This window comes from Saccostrea cucullata, unplaced genomic scaffold (genome assembly GCF_032062105.1).
Source record: "Saccostrea cucullata isolate Sc308-1 unplaced genomic scaffold, CSIRO_AGI_Scuc_v1 ctg260, whole genome shotgun sequence".
Lineage (NCBI taxonomy): Eukaryota > Metazoa > Mollusca > Bivalvia > Ostreida > Ostreidae > Saccostrea > Saccostrea cuccullata.
Window position 1 is genome coordinate 23,928 of NW_026924928.1, and position 21,325 is coordinate 45,252.

At 33.9% G+C, this 21,325-nt stretch overlaps 1 protein-coding gene across 6 annotated transcripts in view; it reads left to right on the plus strand.

Moving 5' to 3' along the window:
* Positions 1–21,325, plus strand: part of LOC134267625 (ephrin type-B receptor 1-B-like) — a 53,723-nt gene that overhangs the window by 16,751 nt on the left and 15,647 nt on the right. For all 6 annotated transcript variants that reach the window (XM_062749823.1, XM_062749826.1, XM_062749824.1 and 3 more), the window contains exons 3-6: positions 8,688–9,360; positions 18,062–18,217; positions 19,689–19,866; positions 20,369–20,714. In XM_062749823.1, the coding sequence (XP_062605807.1) occupies positions 8,688–9,360; positions 18,062–18,217; positions 19,689–19,866; positions 20,369–20,714 (1,353 nt within the window). The remainder of the gene's footprint in view (positions 1–8,687; positions 9,361–18,061; positions 18,218–19,688; positions 19,867–20,368; positions 20,715–21,325) is intronic.

Consider the following 21,325-nt stretch of genomic DNA (forward strand, 5'->3'; position numbering starts at 1 on the left):
TCTGAAAGATTTTGACAGAATCATCATCAATATTTTAGTGTTTTCAAATAGAAATTCAAATATTTTCTTGACAAAGAATATTTATGATTTTCCTAAGTTTTAACAATAATTGGATGTGATTTGGTACATAGCTAAATAAAATATGATGTTACACTTTTATGTTGAATTTTTGCTGTTGCATTTTTAGAGGTATATAAATGAAAATTAATCTGCAAGTTAGACTTATTCAAGAAAACAAAAAAAAATTGAAAGTAGCCTACCTTAAAACAAAAAAAAAATTAGGTTTTTTTGTATATCTATCATTTTTATCATGTCATTCCGAGGGGAAAAAATGCAAAGAAAACAAAAATGTGCTGATTGTAGTATTCTGGTTTGTAGTAAATGGCATGTGTCCATCACTAGGCGATTTGCTGGCCCCTGTCAGAAACAGTTTATTTTCCTTTGAATTCAAGCATGAAACTGAAATTAAGGAAAATAATACACACAATAGATGAAAGTTTCTTTTAACTTAATTCCCTTTCAAAAGGAATGAATACATAATACTTTTGGCATTTATAGGCTGGTTTATAAAATGGATGGTTCAGTGACTCATTCCCTGGGATAAGGTTATGTACCAGAATTTGATAAATTATATTTTACTCCATTCTTCATTTCAACCTAATATATCTCCAAAAAAGAAAGAATGCATAGAAATATGTAATCCATCATAACTGTTATATGAGGGGAACAAAAGAAAGGAAAATGAATAAATTAACAGTGAAATGTCATCCACTTTGAAGTCATGTGATCTAGTGGACAGTCTGATATATCTGTTCTGTTGCAGACTCTTTTATATATGGTTGAGGGATAGTGGACATCATCTTTAGGCTTTGCTTTCCTAATACATTTTGCTGCATGACCAAAATGCCATCATCTTTTAAATTTCCCAAGTAAGGTAGCTAGTGCACCCCTACCCATGCTCTTCCCTCTCATTTTGAAAAACTTCGTCAAAAGTAAATGAGTTCAAATAAAATGGAAGAGAGTCAATTAAATCATGAACAAAGTTACTGAGAAAGTGATATTTGTGAAATGTCAAGCACCTGTGAGATCATGATTAAGAGGGCAGGGGAGGCAGACATTGCTTGTCAACACCTTGTCCAACCTGTTTAATTCCAGACCTGATTGGTTTATATGACTCCAGAGTTGCCAGTGATTCATTCACACTCCAAAAAATACCCATAAACTTACTTTTCTAATCCACAAAATGTATGATAGAATATACAACTTTCTCTTTTTTTATTGGTTGGAGTGATGCTGATAGAACCATAGGTGTCAGTTTGATTAATTAATAAGATATTATGGTCCCGATGTCAATATTGGTTTTGATGTAATTAGTTTATTCATTATTAAACAGAGTCTGCACATTATTCTTTGTAAGTGTTAATATCTGCTAGATACAAATCGGAAAATCTCTCTTGGTATACCCAAATTTGGAGTCTTGTAGATCGAATAGGTGAAGAAATAGCCAGGCCAAAAAAAAAAAAAACAACCCAGAAAGACAGGTGGTCAGATAGAGGCTAATAAAGGGAAACCGCAGCTCCTTCAACACGTCAGGTGAAAATGAGGGTCAGACATTAGCCTATACCCTGATCCGCATGTTATGTATAATATGTGTCGGCTAAATTCAGATTTTTAATCCCGGGCTGAACAGTCAGCTTGGAATGGTGAGAGGATAAATAAATGTTTACCTTACAGATCTATTGTCATTGCAAATATTGTTTTTACCTGTAAAAGGTGTGTTTGATATGAGATCCGGGCCACTACCAGTCTGCTAAATCCAGGTGTACATTTAGCCAAGAGGCATCATAATAGAAAATCTCAGTTCCCACACTAATATAAAATTTTTAGATTTTAATATATTAATTGGTCAATGTGAAGAAAAAAATGAAAAGCTGCAGTTAAACATGAAAATATGACTGCATGAATGTTGTGATTTCTCTTTAACTTCAAGAAGCTTAGATAATTCTACATAATTGCAGCTATGGTTAATGTTCTTTTTTTTTTTAAATATTCATCGATCTAACAAATTACTGGTAGGGCAAAAGGTATTATTCCTTGGCCTGCATTTGTGCATAATTGAAAATAGATAAATCCTTTCACAAAAAACTCCCATCCGTCATTAGCTTAATATCTTATGGTATTTAAAGCTTGTCAGGATTTTCATTGCCATAAATGAGACGATTATGTAATGAACAAAATAGTGGCCGCTCACCATTGCAGTGTGTAAGTTAGATTAATTGTGCAAGTCCTTGTACCCTAAGTAGACAATGCTTAAGGTGAAATCATATTGATTTCAAGTGGTACCACTCCAGGCTTCTTGAAACACCAAGGATTCCAGAACCTGAAGTGCAAAGGGCTTCATTTGAATTTTGTTTCATGCAAATGGTCAATATTAAATATTATTTGCCACATTTTTGGAATCATATTTGCTTATGTATCATTGTATAATCTATTAATATGAAAATGTTGGAAACAATGTCTTCGTTTCCAGGCAACGCGAAAACGTAAACTTGTTGAGGGTATCTTGTTGATCGGACCAGATAAGGATATGTCATAGACACTCTGCGCTTGAAGTGCACATACAAATACCATTCAGTCGACAGGCCCAATATGGTAATCCCCTCCCAAATCTTGGTTTTGTCATTTTTCATTGATCTTGCCTTACCAAAAGAAGGAAAATGGATTTGGGGGAACTAAAAATGTTGATTGATTGACATGTTTAGTCGATAAGTGTACTGGAGTGAAATGAAAATGTTGTCTTTGATGATAGAGCTCTTTTTCAGAGTAATGTTCATTTTATGACTTATTTTTTTTCATTTCCACAAGTTTTATGGGTTTCCTTTAATTGCTTTTTAAGATGTGAATTAAAAATGATAAATGGTGCAATGAGTAAATTCATTAAATTTTACCATGCTTACTGACATGCGGGCAGCTATATAATATACTTCTAAAGACTAAAACGCTGCATTAAATCTGAATTTTTAAGGTCTTTTATAGATGACTTGACAAAATGATTAATGATGTTTATTAAGGTTATGAGTTAGCCATATGTCTCCCAAGTTATCTAATTTTTATATAGCAAATAAGCTCTAGTATTTATAGTATAGATCTGTCTCTTTGGATTCTAAAGGAAAGCAAAAAAAAAAAACAACAGAATCTTGGTGTTCGTGCTTAAAACGAGTTTCTCTTGCAGGAGGTGTCATGATGTTGGGTCGTAACAACTGCTTAAGAAATCTTTAGTATCTAGCCAATGTTTAATCTCTTCAGATTTTTATGACTTATTAATGAATTTTCAGACACGCTGGGACAAATTTTCAGATATCAGGATTTTTGGGGTGTCTTGCAGAGCATGTGAATGTGCAATTCAAGATTTCCATCTCACAGATTAACAGTAATAAATTATTTTGAGCTGAAAGGACCAGGTTCTCACAAAGAGAAAAAAAGAATACATCCAGAACTTTTATTTTCTTGTTATGCTGAAGGCAGTTCTTTTCTTTACCATATATCAGAATCATTTAATGTCGCTCACCATTAGGCCTTATTAGAACTGGGATTACCTCTGACGGAATAAAGGAAGATAAGCATTCAGTACACTGATCTACAATTAGCCTACAGTCATAAAAACGGGGAATTGCATTATAAAAAACTGAGTCTCCCTCCTGTGGTATTCATACTGACATTTATCACAACTCTGCATCTGAATCTTTGTGTACACATTTGGTGGGGTAAAATGCAACTGCTGGGATGGGATAATAAAATTCATAGGTGGGACACAATTTAATGCATTTAAATTTTTTTCATATGTCAGGAAACAAGATCAAATGACACCAAGTCCATGAGGTTTACGACCCTTTTTGATTACTTTTGGGTGCCAAATGATTGTAGGTGACTCAAGAGTTCTGAAATATGATGGAGTACCTGCAGCAATTTTATTACCTAAGGATGCAGGAGAAACATGTTTTTCTACTTAATTTTTTTTTACCTAAGGAACAAACAAAATTCCGGTAACCTACATATAAGCATGACAGAAAATTATTCCGAAGTGATATATTCTTGCAAACAAATTCTTGCATAACTGGTGACGTCCATTTTGAAAGTTCAAATTAGTGGATACAAAGTGACTACTTTGTCAAAATGACCTGTCACTGGGCTGGGGTTATTATCAGAACTGGCTTTTCTACAACAAATATGATCTGTATAAGGTTATCTTGGGTCAGAAGTCCCGATACAAATCATTGTATAGATAGCACAATCCTATCTCCCAATGGATTAAACTGTCCCACATTCCTAGCACACTGGCTGCTACCTGGGGTGGGCTGTAAACACAGTGTAGGCCATAGATGTTCCTTGTCAGTGACTATGCTCACAAACACACAGATATACCAATGGTTCAGCTATGCAGTTATCTGTTCCTGTCTTGCTGAGAAGAGCTTCTGACTCTGAGATACGGCCTATTTGCTTTATCATTTTTGTCACTTCAAGTGTTTAGATGAACTGGTGGTAGATTTGCACTATCTATTGTTATCCTGGCCTTTGTTTTCCGAATTATTGGGACACCTTCGTAGGAATGGCGCCAAGGTGTTTCGAGGTTGTCTCACGTTGACTCAATGTCCTGAACACCTACTGTTTTCTAAAGTATAGTGTACTTTTTAGGGGGATTTGAAAAATAATTAAACACACAAACATATTCTTTGTGCAGTTTTCTTGCTAAGCACTCTGAATGCATAAAACTTCTCTTTAGTTCTCCCTCCAATTAATAATTTTCAAGGCTTTAGGGCATTATGGAAAAGTTATCTGAATGTGAAAGAATATTATTGTAGACGATATCAGAAATAATTTTATTTTTTTGCTGTCAAAGGCTTTTGTACTCAAGGAAGACTTTGAGGAGGAATATAATTGTTCCCAACTGTGGGAAGTTCTTCATGCAATACCTTGTGGTTGTTATGATGGTGATATTGTGATTATGACAAGGGGTAGATTGTTCCAGTATTTCACTGTCTGTCATAGACAGGGAAATCTGACACGGAATTCACCCCTTCACCTTACCCAAAGACCGGCTGAAGAGGTTTGAACTGCCACACATTTGAGTATTTGAACACAGAGAAGATTATATTCAAGTTGAATTTATTAGAAAAAAAATCATTGTACCCCCGCATATTATTGCAATATCTATAGAACTCGTGAAACTGTTAAGCCTCTGGGGAGATAAAATGAAGTTTTATAAGAAATCCCAGCGGCCCAACATGGCCTTTAAATGAGAAGACTTTTATTGAATTTAAATTTCTGTTTTCTTTGATCTTTAAAGCTCAATTCAATCATAAATTCTTTTCATAGGCAATTATCTATATTTTAAAGGAGATAATTGCTTTTTTTTTAAACTAATGTTTCATCGTGAAATGATTTACTTTTCAGGGGTATTATCTGGTCAATTTTTTTTATTTAACACTCTGTACTTGTAAATGCTGCCAGTACAGAGACTTAAAACTTTCTTCTTCTTACACTCCAGTAAAATCGTTTAGAATAAAGAAAAAACAGATTAAAAATTGAGAAATTGACAGAAATTACAAAATGACTCTTGATTGAAAATTGCACTGATTTTTAAAGTGGTATCATTTTTAAAAAAAACACAAATGGATGGAAAATTAGTTATTCTTTAGTAGCTAATTCAATCAGCCGCAGAGTTCTTCTCCCATCTCGGAAACCTTTGGCAGTAAAATCGGAGAAACCTCTCCCAAGGGAGCACGGAGAGCCTTAGTAGCTAATGGAAATACACCAAAGCGGGCCCCCAAAACCTGAAGTCAAAATCTCTAAAATTTACAGAAACAAGGCAATTCCAAGGAAGAAATGCCTGTAATATTTACTGTGTGTTTTTTTTAGCAGAATATTGATAAGATGTATGATTGATTAGTTGTGCTTTGGGGATAGTTTTTTTTAAAGGTATGTCATAGGTCTTGCCTCAACATTGATGTATAAGTTTGTCTGACATAATACCTTCCGTTAATTAGCGCTTCAGTAATTATGAGGTGGGATTTAGTTCCTTTGTTTAGAATTAATCAGAATTTTCTGTTCCCGTGCAGCGGATGGTGTTGATGTGTAATTTCACACCTATCTTAGCTTCCTGAAATGATTAACATCACACCTATTGCATGTCATGTCTACATTTTTGTGGGAATTGGGGGGAGGGAATTGAACCCAATTTTATGTTAGCATGCTGGTGTATTAACACATTCCTGTCTGCTCATTATCGTGTGATACATATTGTAAATGGGATTCTTGTTGGAATTTTCTTAATCACCTCTGAAAAGATGTACATGTGGAATAAATGTTATTATGCATTTGAATGATGAATGACAGCTCATCTTGATAGATGTGGTCTTTTATAACGTATAAATCTTATAATGAGGCAGAAATGATTTGGTTTAATTGTATGACTCTCGTGCAGTAAACAATTCATATCAGTTCAAACTATCGTCATCGGCATACTTAGGAATTTTTATTTCCATCACTACTTCCCCACCCCCTCCCACCCTGTCTCACCCCATCCCCACCAGTGTATGGTCCAAGGATTCACGATTTGAAAGGCCATTTCAGGTCTGGACTGCAATGAAGAGAGCAAATTACCCCATTAATCAAATGGACTGTGGTCACTCTCAATAATACTCCAGGCAAAGGTCACAGTTATAAATAGATTTAGAGGTTGTATTTTAATAAAACATATATTAAGCACAGTATTATTTGGATTTGTCTTAAGCTTTCAAGAAAAATTAATCGCAACTATTAATGTGTAAAAATATAAGCATAATCTGTGCATCAATTAGTTGAGATCTCATTACTTAAATAGGCACTCTAAGTCTTCCGCAAATTAGAAAGGTTAAATTTGTCAGGGAATGTAATAGAAAAAACACATTATATAACCAAGTGTAAGCATTGGTGAGTATACTGTCATGTTAGTCAGGGGCTATGGAGAATCAATAGTGATAAATTTGTATAGAATTGATGAAGCTGCCCCTATAATTGGTCTCTTGTTGAAGTTCAGTTGATATCTGTATATTGATAATTGAATTTGCTAGGGATGATCGTATCCCTGGCTGGATTTATGATCTACCATTCCTATACTGGAAATTCAAATGAAATCTCCTGCTCTATCTATACAAACAAGTCAAATGGATTGGGGTGAAATATTAATGTCAGGGGTATATGGTTACAGTTAAATTATGTGAAATCAGTGCAGTTTAATCAATTGTTTTATTTTTTTTCAATTTAATTATATTTTTTTGATTCTGAAAAATCTTTCCTTAATTTTGGTTGTTAATGGATTGCACTTTGAATAATCCATAAGAAATACAAATTTGAATTCACACATTGGTATAAACAGACTAAAATAATGTGCCATATTGATACAAGAACAAAGTAACAAAGTCTTGTAGCTGCTTTTCCAAATAGTAAATGCATATATACACAAGGCAGGAGGTAGTATATATTCAATTTAGGGGAAATTGAAGGGTCATTATTATTTTTGAGACTAAAGCAATTGGCCTTTCATCTTGGACAGCTAGTAGTTTGATTTTCCCATCATTGCCTTGGCATGTTTTGTAAATGGATTGGAATATTGAACAGGGCTGAAGGAACTGTCAATATAGAGCATTGCACAGTTACAACAATATTGACCTCTGTGTAACAAGTTTTCCTGCTCTCTGACTGTTTTTCTTTGGTATTTATCCAAGAGTATAAATACACTTAGAACCCATTTTCATAGAGGCTAATATGGTAAAAAAGAAAAAAAATTCAATTGAGTGCTCCAAAACAAGTTCTTTTGAGAAATTGTTTGTGTATATGATATGGAGTCTGTTAAAGGTTAATCTCGTCTGAGTTTTGATTTTTTTTGGTTTGCAGCCTGCATTCCATTCTGAAGTTAATTTAAGGTTTCTCTTGCCACTTGGACATGGTTACTGTCAGAGGAGATTAAAGCACACAACACTTGCATCAAAGAAATACCAGGGTATCTCAGATGCATTTGGCGTATCAGTATGGGATAGCAGCACTGACAGTGACAAAGTAGTATTTGAATTCTCTTTCCACTGCCAAAACCTATCCATGTCCAAAAGATAGAAGGTGTTTACATTATGTATCAGTAATCTTATCCTACATGTAAGGATGTTGATAGGGTTTTGTCCATAACAGGGTGTTTGAAGTTTGCCTTCTGACTGAGGGCCCTTTATGGTATAAGAATTAATTAAGGTGTGAGAATTGACTTGTGACTCGATTTGGTTGGATCAGGGGGAATTTTAGCCATAATCGGTTGTGTGGTACTCATGAATGCAAGATGAATTGCTGACATTTTTATCAGATGGGGTCCCAAGACATATGTCTGGCTAGGACAAGCCAACCTTTTAATTTTTTGACTGCTGTTGTTGTAAAGATATAATTAAGAAAATTGCTTCTTTGATATTTATAGTGTGCATGCTGTCCCATCATGAAGCTAAATAAAGAACATTTTATTATTAACATCTAAGAATAGACTTTTAAAATAACCAAGTTCTGAATAACACCCATCATGAATTGATAATTTACTACATTTATTGTGCTAGAAATAATGATTATGAAAAAACGTTAGACTTAAAACTTAATTATGTTTCTTTATTTTTCAGTGGAAAGAAGGCAGTTTTAGAGACAACGGGAACATCATCCGAATTTTCTCTTCCTGCTCTGTTAGTAGTTCAACAGTTGACAACTGGTTAAGGACTCCTTATATCCATCGACAAGGAGCCAACAGTCTACGCATAGAAATCCGATTTTCCATGCGGCGTTGTGTTCAACATTCAGATCCAAGCACCATCAAACAGTGCAAAGAAACTTTTAATTTGTATTACTATGAAGCTGATGATGACATTGCAAATGCACACATGCCAACATGGGACTCAGTGTCATATACACACATTGATAAAATCGCAGCAGACAATTTATATGACTCAAACTCCAACATCCAACTTAACACTGAAGTTAGGGATGTACCCTTAACCCCCGGAATGGGAGGTGTATACATTGCATTTCAGGACCTCGGAGCATGTGTCACTTTGATCTCTGTAAAAATTTCATACATTATGTGTCCGAATATCACCGTCAATTATGCATTCTTCCAAGAAACCCCTGTTGGTCGATTGAACCCTGGATTTGAGGAACACACCGGGGTCTGTGTAGCAAATGCCGCGGAAAAGACCCGCCCCAAGTATCTGTGTCGGAGTGACGGGATGTGGACCTACCCCACAGGGCTGTGTCAGTGTCTATCTGGCTATGAGGGGCAAGGAGGAACAGCGTGTGTGGGTGGGTATCTATTTATAGTTATAATTAAAATAAAAATTCATCATAGGTATTTTTAGCCTATGAAATCTTAAAGCTCAGTCTTTGAATACCATTAGAAGTAGATGGCTTTAAAACAAAAAATCAGAATATTGAATCAATTCATTGATTCCTTGAATCAATTAATGCTGTGTGTGGTTAGTCTAAATATTGCTCACAAACTTTACCTCCCATGAAAAACTGTGGCAGTCTTTTCTTTCCTAATGAATTTATTAGTGTATGTGCTTGTGTAGAGCACTTTTGGTGGTGAAGTCAGCAGTTTAAAAAAATAATTGGGCATGCATAAGGTTAATTTGTTTGCTTTGTTATCAGTGATAACAACACTAGAGGCATGGGGAACAGCACCAAGAGGTCGTTCAAGGTCAGGCTAATTAAAATAAATGGCCCTGCATGTTGGAACATATGTTTACATCAGTACGGAGTTGTGAAGACAGTAGCCTCATAAAAATGGTGCAGTTTGGCACTATCAGCAGGCATACTCTAAAACCTGGCCTGGCCCCTTTGGCCTGGCCTGGCCTCTATCTTGGCCTCTAAATTGGCTTCAAACCAACTTTTGGCCTGGCCTCAAAAGTTGGCCTGGCCTCAGATTTGGCCTCTGTAAAATTTTTTGGCCTCACTCAAAAATCAATTTCTTTTTCAGAATTTGATTGATTTCATTGATTTTTTATTGGTTTCATTTTTTCAATGATTAAGCAGGTAAATAATATATTTCTGTTGATATGTAAATGCTTACATTAAAAATAATCGTGTACTACCACCAATTTGATTTATTTTATTGATTATCAATCGATCAGTGTACACTTATTTCATTTTATGATTTGATGACAGGTATTTTATACTGACACTACCTACACTCTTGCTTAATTATTTAGAAAAAAGTATAAGAGTTTATTTTGTGTTTTCCAAATTGTGCACATTGAAAAAAAATATATAGTAATAATTCATGTCAAATGTCATTAATAGCTTTGAAAATTCCCACTTGTTTAGTGATGAATCATCACCTTTCACACACTGTAGAGAGTTGTGTTACTGTTATGCCTGCATCATCTTAAATGTGACATATAAATACAGGCACTAAAGAATTTTAAAATAAATATACATGTACTACCATATACCAATGCAGATACCAAAATGTTTATATTATACTGATTTGATTACTCTGTTAAAAACTCACATGTACTTAAATCTAAGAACAGTTGGTATTTAAAAAAACTAATATAAATAACATTATCAGATAATTTATAACTTTCTGTTCCTGTGCGGTAACACTGTAATTGGATATCTAATGACAAAAAATTCTGCAGCATGGTTCTTGACAGGAGATAAGGTTGAAGTAAATCAGCAATGAAATGTATATGTGCATAGGCTGTTAAGCCATCCATGATTTGTAAAGAATTTCCTGCTACAACTTTCACTATCTACAATTATCAAAACAAAAGTTGAGTTTGATGATAGTTTATTAACATTTGTGCTGTAAAACAATTGAATCCTATCAACCAGACCATTAGAACCCTATTATATAAAATGTGGCCAATTACTTGTATATCATAGTATTGACACTTTTTCTATCAGTTTGTAAAAGTAGTCCACGTTATCAAAAAGATTTTTTTTATTCTGAATAAAGAGTTTATAAGACATGTAACAAGTGATACTTTAAATAGCAAATTTAAAATTCTTTTTAAGTCTTAGGTAATTACTACCCATCTGCATTTCTTTGCTGTCTTGATAATTTAAATCGATGTTTCAAAATGTTTTACTTTATAAAATCATCAATCCTACTATGAAAAGTCTTCAGAATTGCAATTGATCAATAGAAAATCAATAAAATAAATCAGATTGGTGGTAGTGTATTATTATTTTAATGTTCACATCTACATATCAACAGAAATATATTATTTACCTGTTTAATCTTTGAAAAATTGAAACCAATAAAAAAATCAATGAAATCAATCAAATTCTGAAAAAGAAATTAACTCTTGAGTGAGGCCAAAATTGAGGCCAAAAGTTTTTACAGAGGCCAAATCTGAGGCCAGGCCAACTTTTGAGGCCAGGCCAAAAGTTGGTTTGAAGCCAAATTAGAGGCCAAGATAGAGGCCAGGCCAACTTAGAGGCCAGGCCAGGCCAAAGGGGCCAGGCCAGGTTTTAGAGTATGCCCTATCAGCAGCAGTTGGTGATATTTTCTTCAAACCGAAATTTTTATGTCGATGTAAAATACATTTTCACTGGAAGAAACATTTTTTAGAAGTCTATATATCGTAACGTGCTGGCTGTTTTATTGCCTCAGAAATGGAACCAAAAAAGAATTGCTAACTACCACACATGAGGTAGAGATTAAGATGAAAAATTTCCTCACTCAGTTGTTATAGCAGACACAAAAAGCAATAGATATAAAAAGTTTGTAGATCATTTACTTTTCTGCATTATATAATGTCAAAAACATAGTAACAGGTTAAAAAAAAATAGAATCTCAGTCTAGAATTAAAACATTTTCTAACAAATGGTAAACAAATCAAGGAAGTGGGTGAAAGAAAAGAACATAAATTGCTTTTTGATGAGGCCACAAAGGAGCAGTGAGCTCTGCAAGTAAGAGACTGATTTTGATGAGAAGTGTCATTGATAAGGATAAATCTTAAGATGAATTCCCAGAAAAGTGTCAGTATTTCATTTCACCCTTATAACCATACTAGACACCCAGTCATTCCCGCTGGACCAAAGTCCTGATTCTTCAATGAAAAAATTACATTCCAATAATTTTCAAAATTCATGGAAACTGGTATTATTTTAACTGTCCCAAAATACATGTTTACTTGACAAAGAGTCTGATACCTACATATATTGGAAAAGTTCTCGTAAGTAAGAAATTGTTCTTGACAAGGAAAGCTAGGATATTAGCCATTGATTGGAGAAGAATAGAGGGGTCTAGTGCAGACATGTCCATGATCAGCTTTCACTTAAATTCAATTGACCATACAACTTCTTACGGTGTAATGGCTATTTGATGTCTGTGAAGTCCCCAGGGGTCCCTGATAGTTTGACCTATTGGTAACCTTATACTCTCATAAACAGTAATTTACTGCAATGTATCCCGGGCTAGACACTGAAACTGTGTATTCCCAGTTCATGCCCGTTAAGGTGTGATATACTGATTTCTCCCTAGTCTTGTATAACATTGGAAGGCACCATGCTTGTGTATTCTTTATTAGGTTTAGGTAGGAAATTGAGGAAAATTGCAGATAGTCTGTAAGAAATGTGTATCCTGTTATTGCCTGTTTATTCTTTCAAATTATAAGATGTCAAGGATAAAGAGATTCCCCCAAGGAAAAAAATAAGTTTGATTTCATTTTCTATTCAAGTTTCTTGTGGGTTTTTTTTTGTTTTTTTTTTAAATAAAAGACATTTGGTATGAAAATGTCAGAAATTTAATGCATGTACGACAAACTTTGAAGACCTTGGTGCATCATGAAAGTCGGTCATCACATTTTAGATTAATTTTGCTTGAGTTGTCTAGGGGGAAAATCCCATTTTGACAGTGCTGTTAAAGAAAATCTTTGGTATAGGATCAGGATAAGTCTGTCAAAGCAATGACCATTCCTAATAAAGGTCTATTTTGAGGGCGTCGAACATTTAAAATGAAAAATTTGAAAAGTTCTTTTTGATTGAAATTTCAAATTAAAAGTTTATAAACAAAAAATAACTTTAATAGGTTTTGGACTTTATTTCATTGTCCGAATTAACAAGACACTGTCAAAAAGAAACAAACATGGAAGCTTCATTTTATTTTGGTAAATCAGGTAAAGGGGTTTTTTTTTTTACTCTTTTACTTTTAAATTAATGTCTAAGCCTCGTTATTTTAATATTTTTAGCTTACTCAGTGATTGGACGTTAACTCTGAGATGCGATTTGGCATGGTATATGATGTACCCAGTAATGGAGCTTGACTTGTCGATGTTTATTATAAAATTTGTTGGTTGTAAAAGGTTGATCTTTAAAAGTCAATAAGTCTAACATTCTTTTTTTTTGCCAATTAAAATGGTTTCATGATAAATTTATCACTTTGTTGTTTATTTTCTTTTTACTTTGTCATGAACTGTGTAATTCAACACATCGCAGCAGCTTTCGGTAAAGTCATGACTTTTACTTTTGTAACAAATAAAACCGTATCTATATTTCTTTAAAACATATTTTATTGTAGGTATACTTAATTATGTTTATTTGATTTTCAATTCAGTGTAAAAAGTTGTATTTCCTGTGGATGCATCAACTGACATCTTCGGTTGCATAAACACTCTGAGCTCCTCAGATTTCTCTTACCTCTTGTATGAAATTAGCCAAGGATTGCCGATTATTACATAAAGCCAGTGATGATCTCGAGATTGTTTTAGTTCAACCTTTGGTTGAGATCATAAAAATTAATTTGAAGGGCAGTTATAGCAACATTATATTTTTCAATAAGCAACCATAGTAGCTAGCTTCTATAATAATTGTAAGTCAAACGAGGTTTCAATATTTCACAGCCATAAGATCTCGACGCCCCTGACACCTTCACTCCACCCCTGCAAATAAAAAAATGAATAAGAAGATTCAACATTTTAATGCCATATTATTTTGAACCCAAAATCTTAATACTCTTTAATGTCTAAAAGTTACGGGGATTCAAAATACTTAAGTCATTGGGGGATTCATTTTTTATTATCAATGATATTTTGAACCCGGATTCAATTTAAATCTTGCAAGGTTCAATATTTTAAATGACACTGTCTCTACAGTTGTCTATTAGTCTATACTGTCCAATCCATTATGATTATGATAATCTGTTTCTTAAGATGATAACCATATTGAATTTTTTTTAATTCATAGTAAACTTTCCGGGTAGATATTAATCTTCAGATCTGCAGTTCTGCAAAGAAAAGGATTAACTGAAGATAGGCTTTTTCAAACATATGTAAATTAGCTCTCACTGATTTTATGTGCCCATCTTTAATGAATGGGCATTCGGATAAAAGAAGAATGGAAAACCTGCTAATTTGAAAAGGTTGTAAATCAAAGAAAATGTAGTTTTTAATGTCATTTTTCTTTCCAGGCAACTTGATGTTTTCATCTGTAAGACTTAGTTATTCTTTCTATTAAAAGGGGATTATGGCATTGAAATTAAATGAAAAGATTAAAGAAGTGGTAGGGAACAAAATATTGAAAACTGTAGCGATTTTCCTATAATGTAATATAATTTACACATTGGACATGCAGGGCAGACGGCTGCCACTTTTTTTTGATCTGTGAGATTAGGGGTATCATAGAGTTAATGCCACTGGCAACTGTTGCAGTCCCCAATACAATAGTGCTTAAGATGGTCTCACACTCAACTTTTGCTGGTCCAATCTTAATTTGACTTTTGTCCTAATGACAGATTTCAGTTGCTAAATTGATGTCCCCATCCATTACACATTGTTCTGCTTGACAAAGCCACTACCAAGGTGATCCTGCAGACCAGGTAATAAAGGTACATTTTTCTTTCCTGGCCGCTTTGTTGCTATGGCAAGGCCAGGATATTCAGAAGAGATGCATGAATTGCACCGGACAATTCAAGGGATACAGGATGCCAATTTAGGAGTAGGTCAAGCGGTCAAGCAGCTTGTTAGAGGGTCCCCTTAGTTTTCCAGTTCTTGGAGGTGTTGCCATATGTTAATGTTTATAGCAGTTCAGTCTCTGTTTTTTCTAAAAATATAAGTAAAATAATTTGAGTTATGTCTTATATTTAGATAGAAGGTATGTCAAAGGTTCATACACTGTTTAAATCATTATATGTACCAAAATTTCATCTTGTTTTTTTTTTTTTTTCTTATAATCATTGCAGCGGTCAGTGCACATGTCCAGAAGTATAAAAACTTGTTGAATTATAGGTACACTTTCACCCAGCAAATAAGCTCTCTGAGATAAAGGACCTTAAATATCCATTAAAATCTAGTATGTCGGGCATGAAAGATGTGTTTTCTTGCATGACCTTCCTCACTGCTGGAGTTCTTCTTTATAATGAATAGCCGCATAGCTTTGTCTGGTAGAATGTGTTTTCCACAAATTTGATTCATGAAGGAATTATTGTAGAGTAATTGGGGTCAAATGGGCCAGATTCTAGGCATTTAAATGATTCTGACCACAAGTTATTGTTCAGGCCAGACCACTTGGGTACCAGTATTGGGAGAAGGGCTATTTGAGATTTTGAGGGGATATTGTGTGATTTGGAGGAGAATTAAATTGCTGATTGCTTCGGTCTTTTTTGTATAGGTATAACAATAATTGAGCTGTCAACACATGAAAAAGTAAAATATGTGTGTATTTATATGTGTAAGTGACAAGAGCAACTAAAAATTAAGGTGAAAGAATAAAGCATCTGCAGTGATTAAAGACAAAATGGGGAAACGTTTTTAAAAAATTGTGCAAGTGTAACAATATATGCGGCTCAGACAAGCCTAATTTTTTTTTTTTTTTAGAGACTCCATGTTTGATAACAGAACATTAATTTTAACTCATCTTGAAAGGACTAAATGCTTTTCACAAGTTTTTACTTCAAATAAAATTTATGGAAAATATCAAGTTTTTGAAATTTTTTATGAAAAATTGTGACTGTCATCTGTCTTATCTATAATATGATCAACAATCATTTAATTTTAATAGAATTATTTATGGTTATGTGTTCCTGTTTAGTATTTATTTTAATGTGAATGATAATCATTATCTAATACGGCAACTTCGAAGCAGGGCAGTGGAAAAATTTTATGAGAAAATTGCATCATTCTGAAAGTAAATGATTTTAGGGAGAGAATTGAAAAATTCCTATCTCTTCTATGTAAACATACTGCAGCCAGTTTTATGATGGCAATGAAATATCCTGCATTTTATGTTTTACTTTCTATTTTATATTCGGCAACAATTAGTTGAAGGCAGTTAATTACCCCATGATGCCATCGCGCCAGCCCCAGTAATGCATCTATCAAATTGCAGTGGTTTGATGGGCAGATAACTTCATTTGAACAGAGTGTTTAAATTCTCCCACTGGGCCCAAGAAAAAAATTTTATTCATGTAATTTAGATTCTGGCTGTTGATACAGCCTGGCATTATGATTTGATGAACCCTTCCATAGACAATAGCACTTAGTATAGCCTAAATTCTGTATAGTAAAAACTGTGCTTAAGTTTAGTGATGCTACAAAAGGCTTTTAAATCAAGGGGAGATAATTCTTTTGCTGATTTTTAGGTTTATAGGGAGAGCTTGCCTGGATGAAGATAATTATTATTCGTTTATTGTTTGTTTGAGTGTTGTTGTATGGTATTTACAAGCCCTTTGAGAAATCGTAATATTGGGCTTTAGTCTGGAAAAAAGTGTCTGATGGATCTTGTTTTAATTAAAGCAAATAATTAAATCTGATACCATGGGAACTTCAATCAGGCATTTTGTGTATCTTTTGTGTAATTTCTATCTACAGTTATTTCTGTTAGACAAGAAATGGGGTTAAGTTGTCAGTGTATAGGCATCTGTATGGCTGTTTCTTTGAGGCCATGGGAAAACAGGACACACTTGAACTGGTTTGAAAAACAGCAGAAGGGTTGGACTTCAGAAGGTAGTTCATTAAAGATGACTATCTTATGTAATAGAATATATGTTACATTGAGTCTGTTTATCACATTTTTTGTGAAAAAGAGTGTTCGCTGTCAAAGTTTTGTAACATCAGTGGTAGAACAATACTGTAACATATTGTCAGTGGTAAGAATTAAATTTCAGCCCTTACCATACCTAGTTTGTATTCTTGTATTAACTTTTCTTCCATTTGATCCATGAGGTGGTAGAGTTTTATAAAAACTGTTAGGAAATAGTATCCTTATTTAAGTTATTTTGTCTGACTTGTCATAGGAGATCGGTTTTCAAATAATTTCCGTAGGAGGTTGCTTTTAGTTTTCTTTTGTTGTCGAGTATCATATTTAATGTCGAAGCAATTACTGCATTTAAAAGAACATAAATTGAGATATTAAATATGTCATTTTTTGGCATTTGTTGAAAGCTACGGAGGACAGACTCATCAGAAATGAAGGCAAAGTAATTTCGGAAGCATTTTAATGACTATGTTAAGTAATATGGATAGGAAGCTATAAAAGCTTGATTAAAATTTTCATCATTCTGACATATACATGGAAGAGTGCAGTTGGTGCACAGCTGTAGGTGACTTGTATATTTGATATGTAAAGCTGCAAAAGGTGTATGCATGTATTATAACAATTCATGTAGACCATCAACCATCTCTGTTTGAAATATAAGCTTTATTATCCCTTTGTAATGTAGTTGGAGGGGATATAGTAATTGCTTGTTTGGGTATGTTAGTTAGAGTGTGTGTGTGTTAGTTTGTCCTGTGTGAAACAGAAGTGATGTAATTTGCATTGGGAATTAAGCTAAAGATAAAGTAAAAAACATCAATGAATTTCATACAAAATTCTGTGGCTACCTCTTTGATAATATATTTACTTCTGAGTAAGTACATGAAAGGGATGATAAAAAGTTGTTTACAACAGGAAATGTCCCATATTTGCATGTACTTTTTTTAGATGTGAAAAATATTGAGTACTCTATTTCTTATACATGTATATTCATTTTCCTCTATTTATAATTTTGTTGTTGTAGGATGTAGACCTGGTTTCTTCAAGTGGCTCCTGGGAAATACTCCATGCATTCCATGCCCCTCTAACAGTTATACCAATGTCCCGCGGTCCGTGGAGTGTACGTGTGCGGACGGCTACTACCGCAATCCCATGGACAGCAAAAACTCCTCATGTACCCGTAAGTCTCGTTTATAAAACTGTTTTTTCTGAAATAAATGACTGATAAGTTAAATGAAAACAGATTTGTCAAGGCAGATGAAATATATCTATACTGAATTCTGAAAAGTTGACAATAATACAATATTGGAAAGCGTTCACTCTTTGCAAGCTGTAGGCTAAAAATGATGCAATGAGACTTGCATGTTTGTTATATGAGATATATTGAAGTTAAAATGCAGGGTTTAATTTTTCAAGTTTGAATTGCCTGTATTTGAAATAAAATACCAAATCAATGACAAATATTTCTCTTATATCCATTTTAATCTCACCATCAATCAATGCATGGAAGTAATTTCTTTCATGCATTCATTTGTTAAATTTCTATAAAAAGGACTAACACATTTCCAAAATATGACAATGACCTCTTGCAACTATGTACACAAAAGTTAGAAATTCTATGATGCAGATTATATTTCATATTAGTCTCAGTCACCAGCTTATTCAACAGTGTTTCTTGACAATTTATTGTATGTTAGGGGAATATTGAACACGCAAGGGGTACAAAAGTGTGTGATTTCAATGACTTTTAGCAAATGGTCATAAAAAGGTTTCTAGCTAGAGCTTCTACACCTTTCTAATATTTTCTGATTTATGTCGACAAAAATAACACCCAGCATTCAGATATCTCGTTTTAAAATCGCATGTCACAGACACATGAAAGAAAGGCATATTAACAGGCAGAATTCTTTAATATGTTTGAATAATGGGGTATGCACTGTGTTAATTTCCATCTTTATGAAAAATAATTTTTTAAAGTCTATAAGCTTTAAAATCAGGGAAATTAAGCCATAATTGTTGATTATCGGAAAGATTTTGAAGACCTGTAAAAAGAAATGGCCGACTTAGGTTCTCCCTTAGTCATAGTTTAAACAGATAGAAGATATAGCTCAGCAGTGGTTACGACTTTAAGCATTGACATGATAATTTATCAGGTAAATTGTGATATCTTTGTTTGGAATTATGAAAATTGAGGTGAAATATAGTAATAATGGGTAGAGCAATTTCCAGCTCCAATGTATGGCAGAGGGAGATAGTCATGCTTCTGTGAGCAGGAGTTTAAAGCACACTAAATTTTACTGATATTTTACACATTGCCACACATAGAAAGTTTTAAGATTTTATCAACTCAACAGACACACCTGTGGCTGTGTTAAGTAAGGGGAGTAATCGAGAAAACAAAAAAAAATCATTGCTAAAGGAAGAATAAGCGGATCAGTACAAATTCGTTTGTACATGTCCTCTCTCTTAATTGGTTAAGTTCACTGCTTTTCTCCTATTTTGGAAAAAATATGATTACTAATTCATCAAAGAAAGATGGAATTTTTTCAGTTAAATTTACTTTTTCATAAAATAAAATCTTCCAATAATTATAAATAGTAAATGTGTCAGTACAAAAAGTATTCATTTCTACATGATTTTAATTATATCAGAGCCACCATCAAAGCCTCGTAATTTAGTGGCTGAGGAGATAACCCATAATTCCATTACCTTATCGTGGATACCTCCTCAGTCAGACGGAGGGAGAAAAGATGTCCGCTACAGGGTAGCCTGTACACCTTGTGAGAGTGTGTCCTTCCATCCAGGCTGGGAAAACATCAATCAGACAAGGTACAGGGGGGTATAACATACACTGCAGTAATGCAAGAACAATTTTAAAAGAAAAAATGGTTGGCTTCAAAAGGGGTGATTAAAATCCATATCAATGTACAGTCAAACCTCAATATCATGAACTTGATGGGACTGAGAAAAATGAGATATCCTAGGATTTGGAGATACACAGGGTAAAATATTTAGATGACAAGTGGTAGGATTTCAAAATCACTTCAACACCTCCATGATAACGAGACATTGGTGTTTCAGATACCTATGTTCAACTGTATGTTTTAGAGAATGGGTATTGTGCTTTGTGAACCTAAAGGATAGATCATTGCAAGCCTTAAAAGAAAGAAAACACAAACTTCCTGCTTGTAAAGTTAACATTGCAATAAACTAATTATAAATACTTGTTATAGAGAAGGTCCCATTTTAATGATACAAGTAGTATCTAAAGAAGGATTTTGTTGACACATTTAGGGAACTCTTGCACAGAATTTTTTTTTATCATTCACAGGGTATCAATCACGGGATTGACCTCCAGCACCAAGTATAGCATTAGAGTGTCTGCCATAAATGGCGTCAGCAACCAGAGCAACATTCCAGTGGAGTTTGACGAGGGACAGTACATGACCAAGGCCAGCACCCAGACCATCGTCAACTTCCAGATCAGTAATCGCGGACAGACAGAAATCACAGTCACCTGGGACATTGCCCCTAACATCAGAAACAAGGTTATGTTCTACCAGGTCCGCAGTGCTCCCAGACTGGGAAATGGTATCATCTTCCTGAAGAATATATCGGCCAACCACCAGAATTATACATTTAAGAATCTCAACTTAGGAGCTGAGTACAGTCTTCAGGTAATTTATGGGGTTTTTCTTGGGGGTAGTTATCAACCTGTATAAGTTATCAATGTGAACTGAAACATGTCACTTTTAGATAGAGGGACCAAAACAAAGCAATTTCAACTTATTTGATTCATCTTTACAGCTGAAAAAGCTTTCATAGAAATATGCTTTCTCCTTTTTTTTTGGCGAGTGTAAGAATTGTTTATCTTAGTATACTTCACCTCTGACTTTGCTCAGAGATACAGTAAACTTTACTCATTGAAACATGCCATTATTTCTGCAATATACAGTAATGTTAAAGTGGAAAAGTCTGTTTTCAAAGAAAAAATTTGTTAAATAACAAGACATACAGATTCAGTTTGTATCGTTTCTAAAGAATGTTGTCTAATTATAAAGGTATTCCATCTCTGGTGCAAAAAATTGTCCTATTGATGGGGGATATAAGAGAGATTTTCTAAAAGAGCATTACAAATAAAACCATTGACTGATGTGTCAGATGAAAGAAGTTCTATAGAAAAAGATTATTTCATTACTTAAGTATCCATATTTTGTTTTTAATGTTCTAATCTAACAAAAACACCGTTCCTAGGAGAGCCATAATTAAGTTACTAAGACAAAATGCT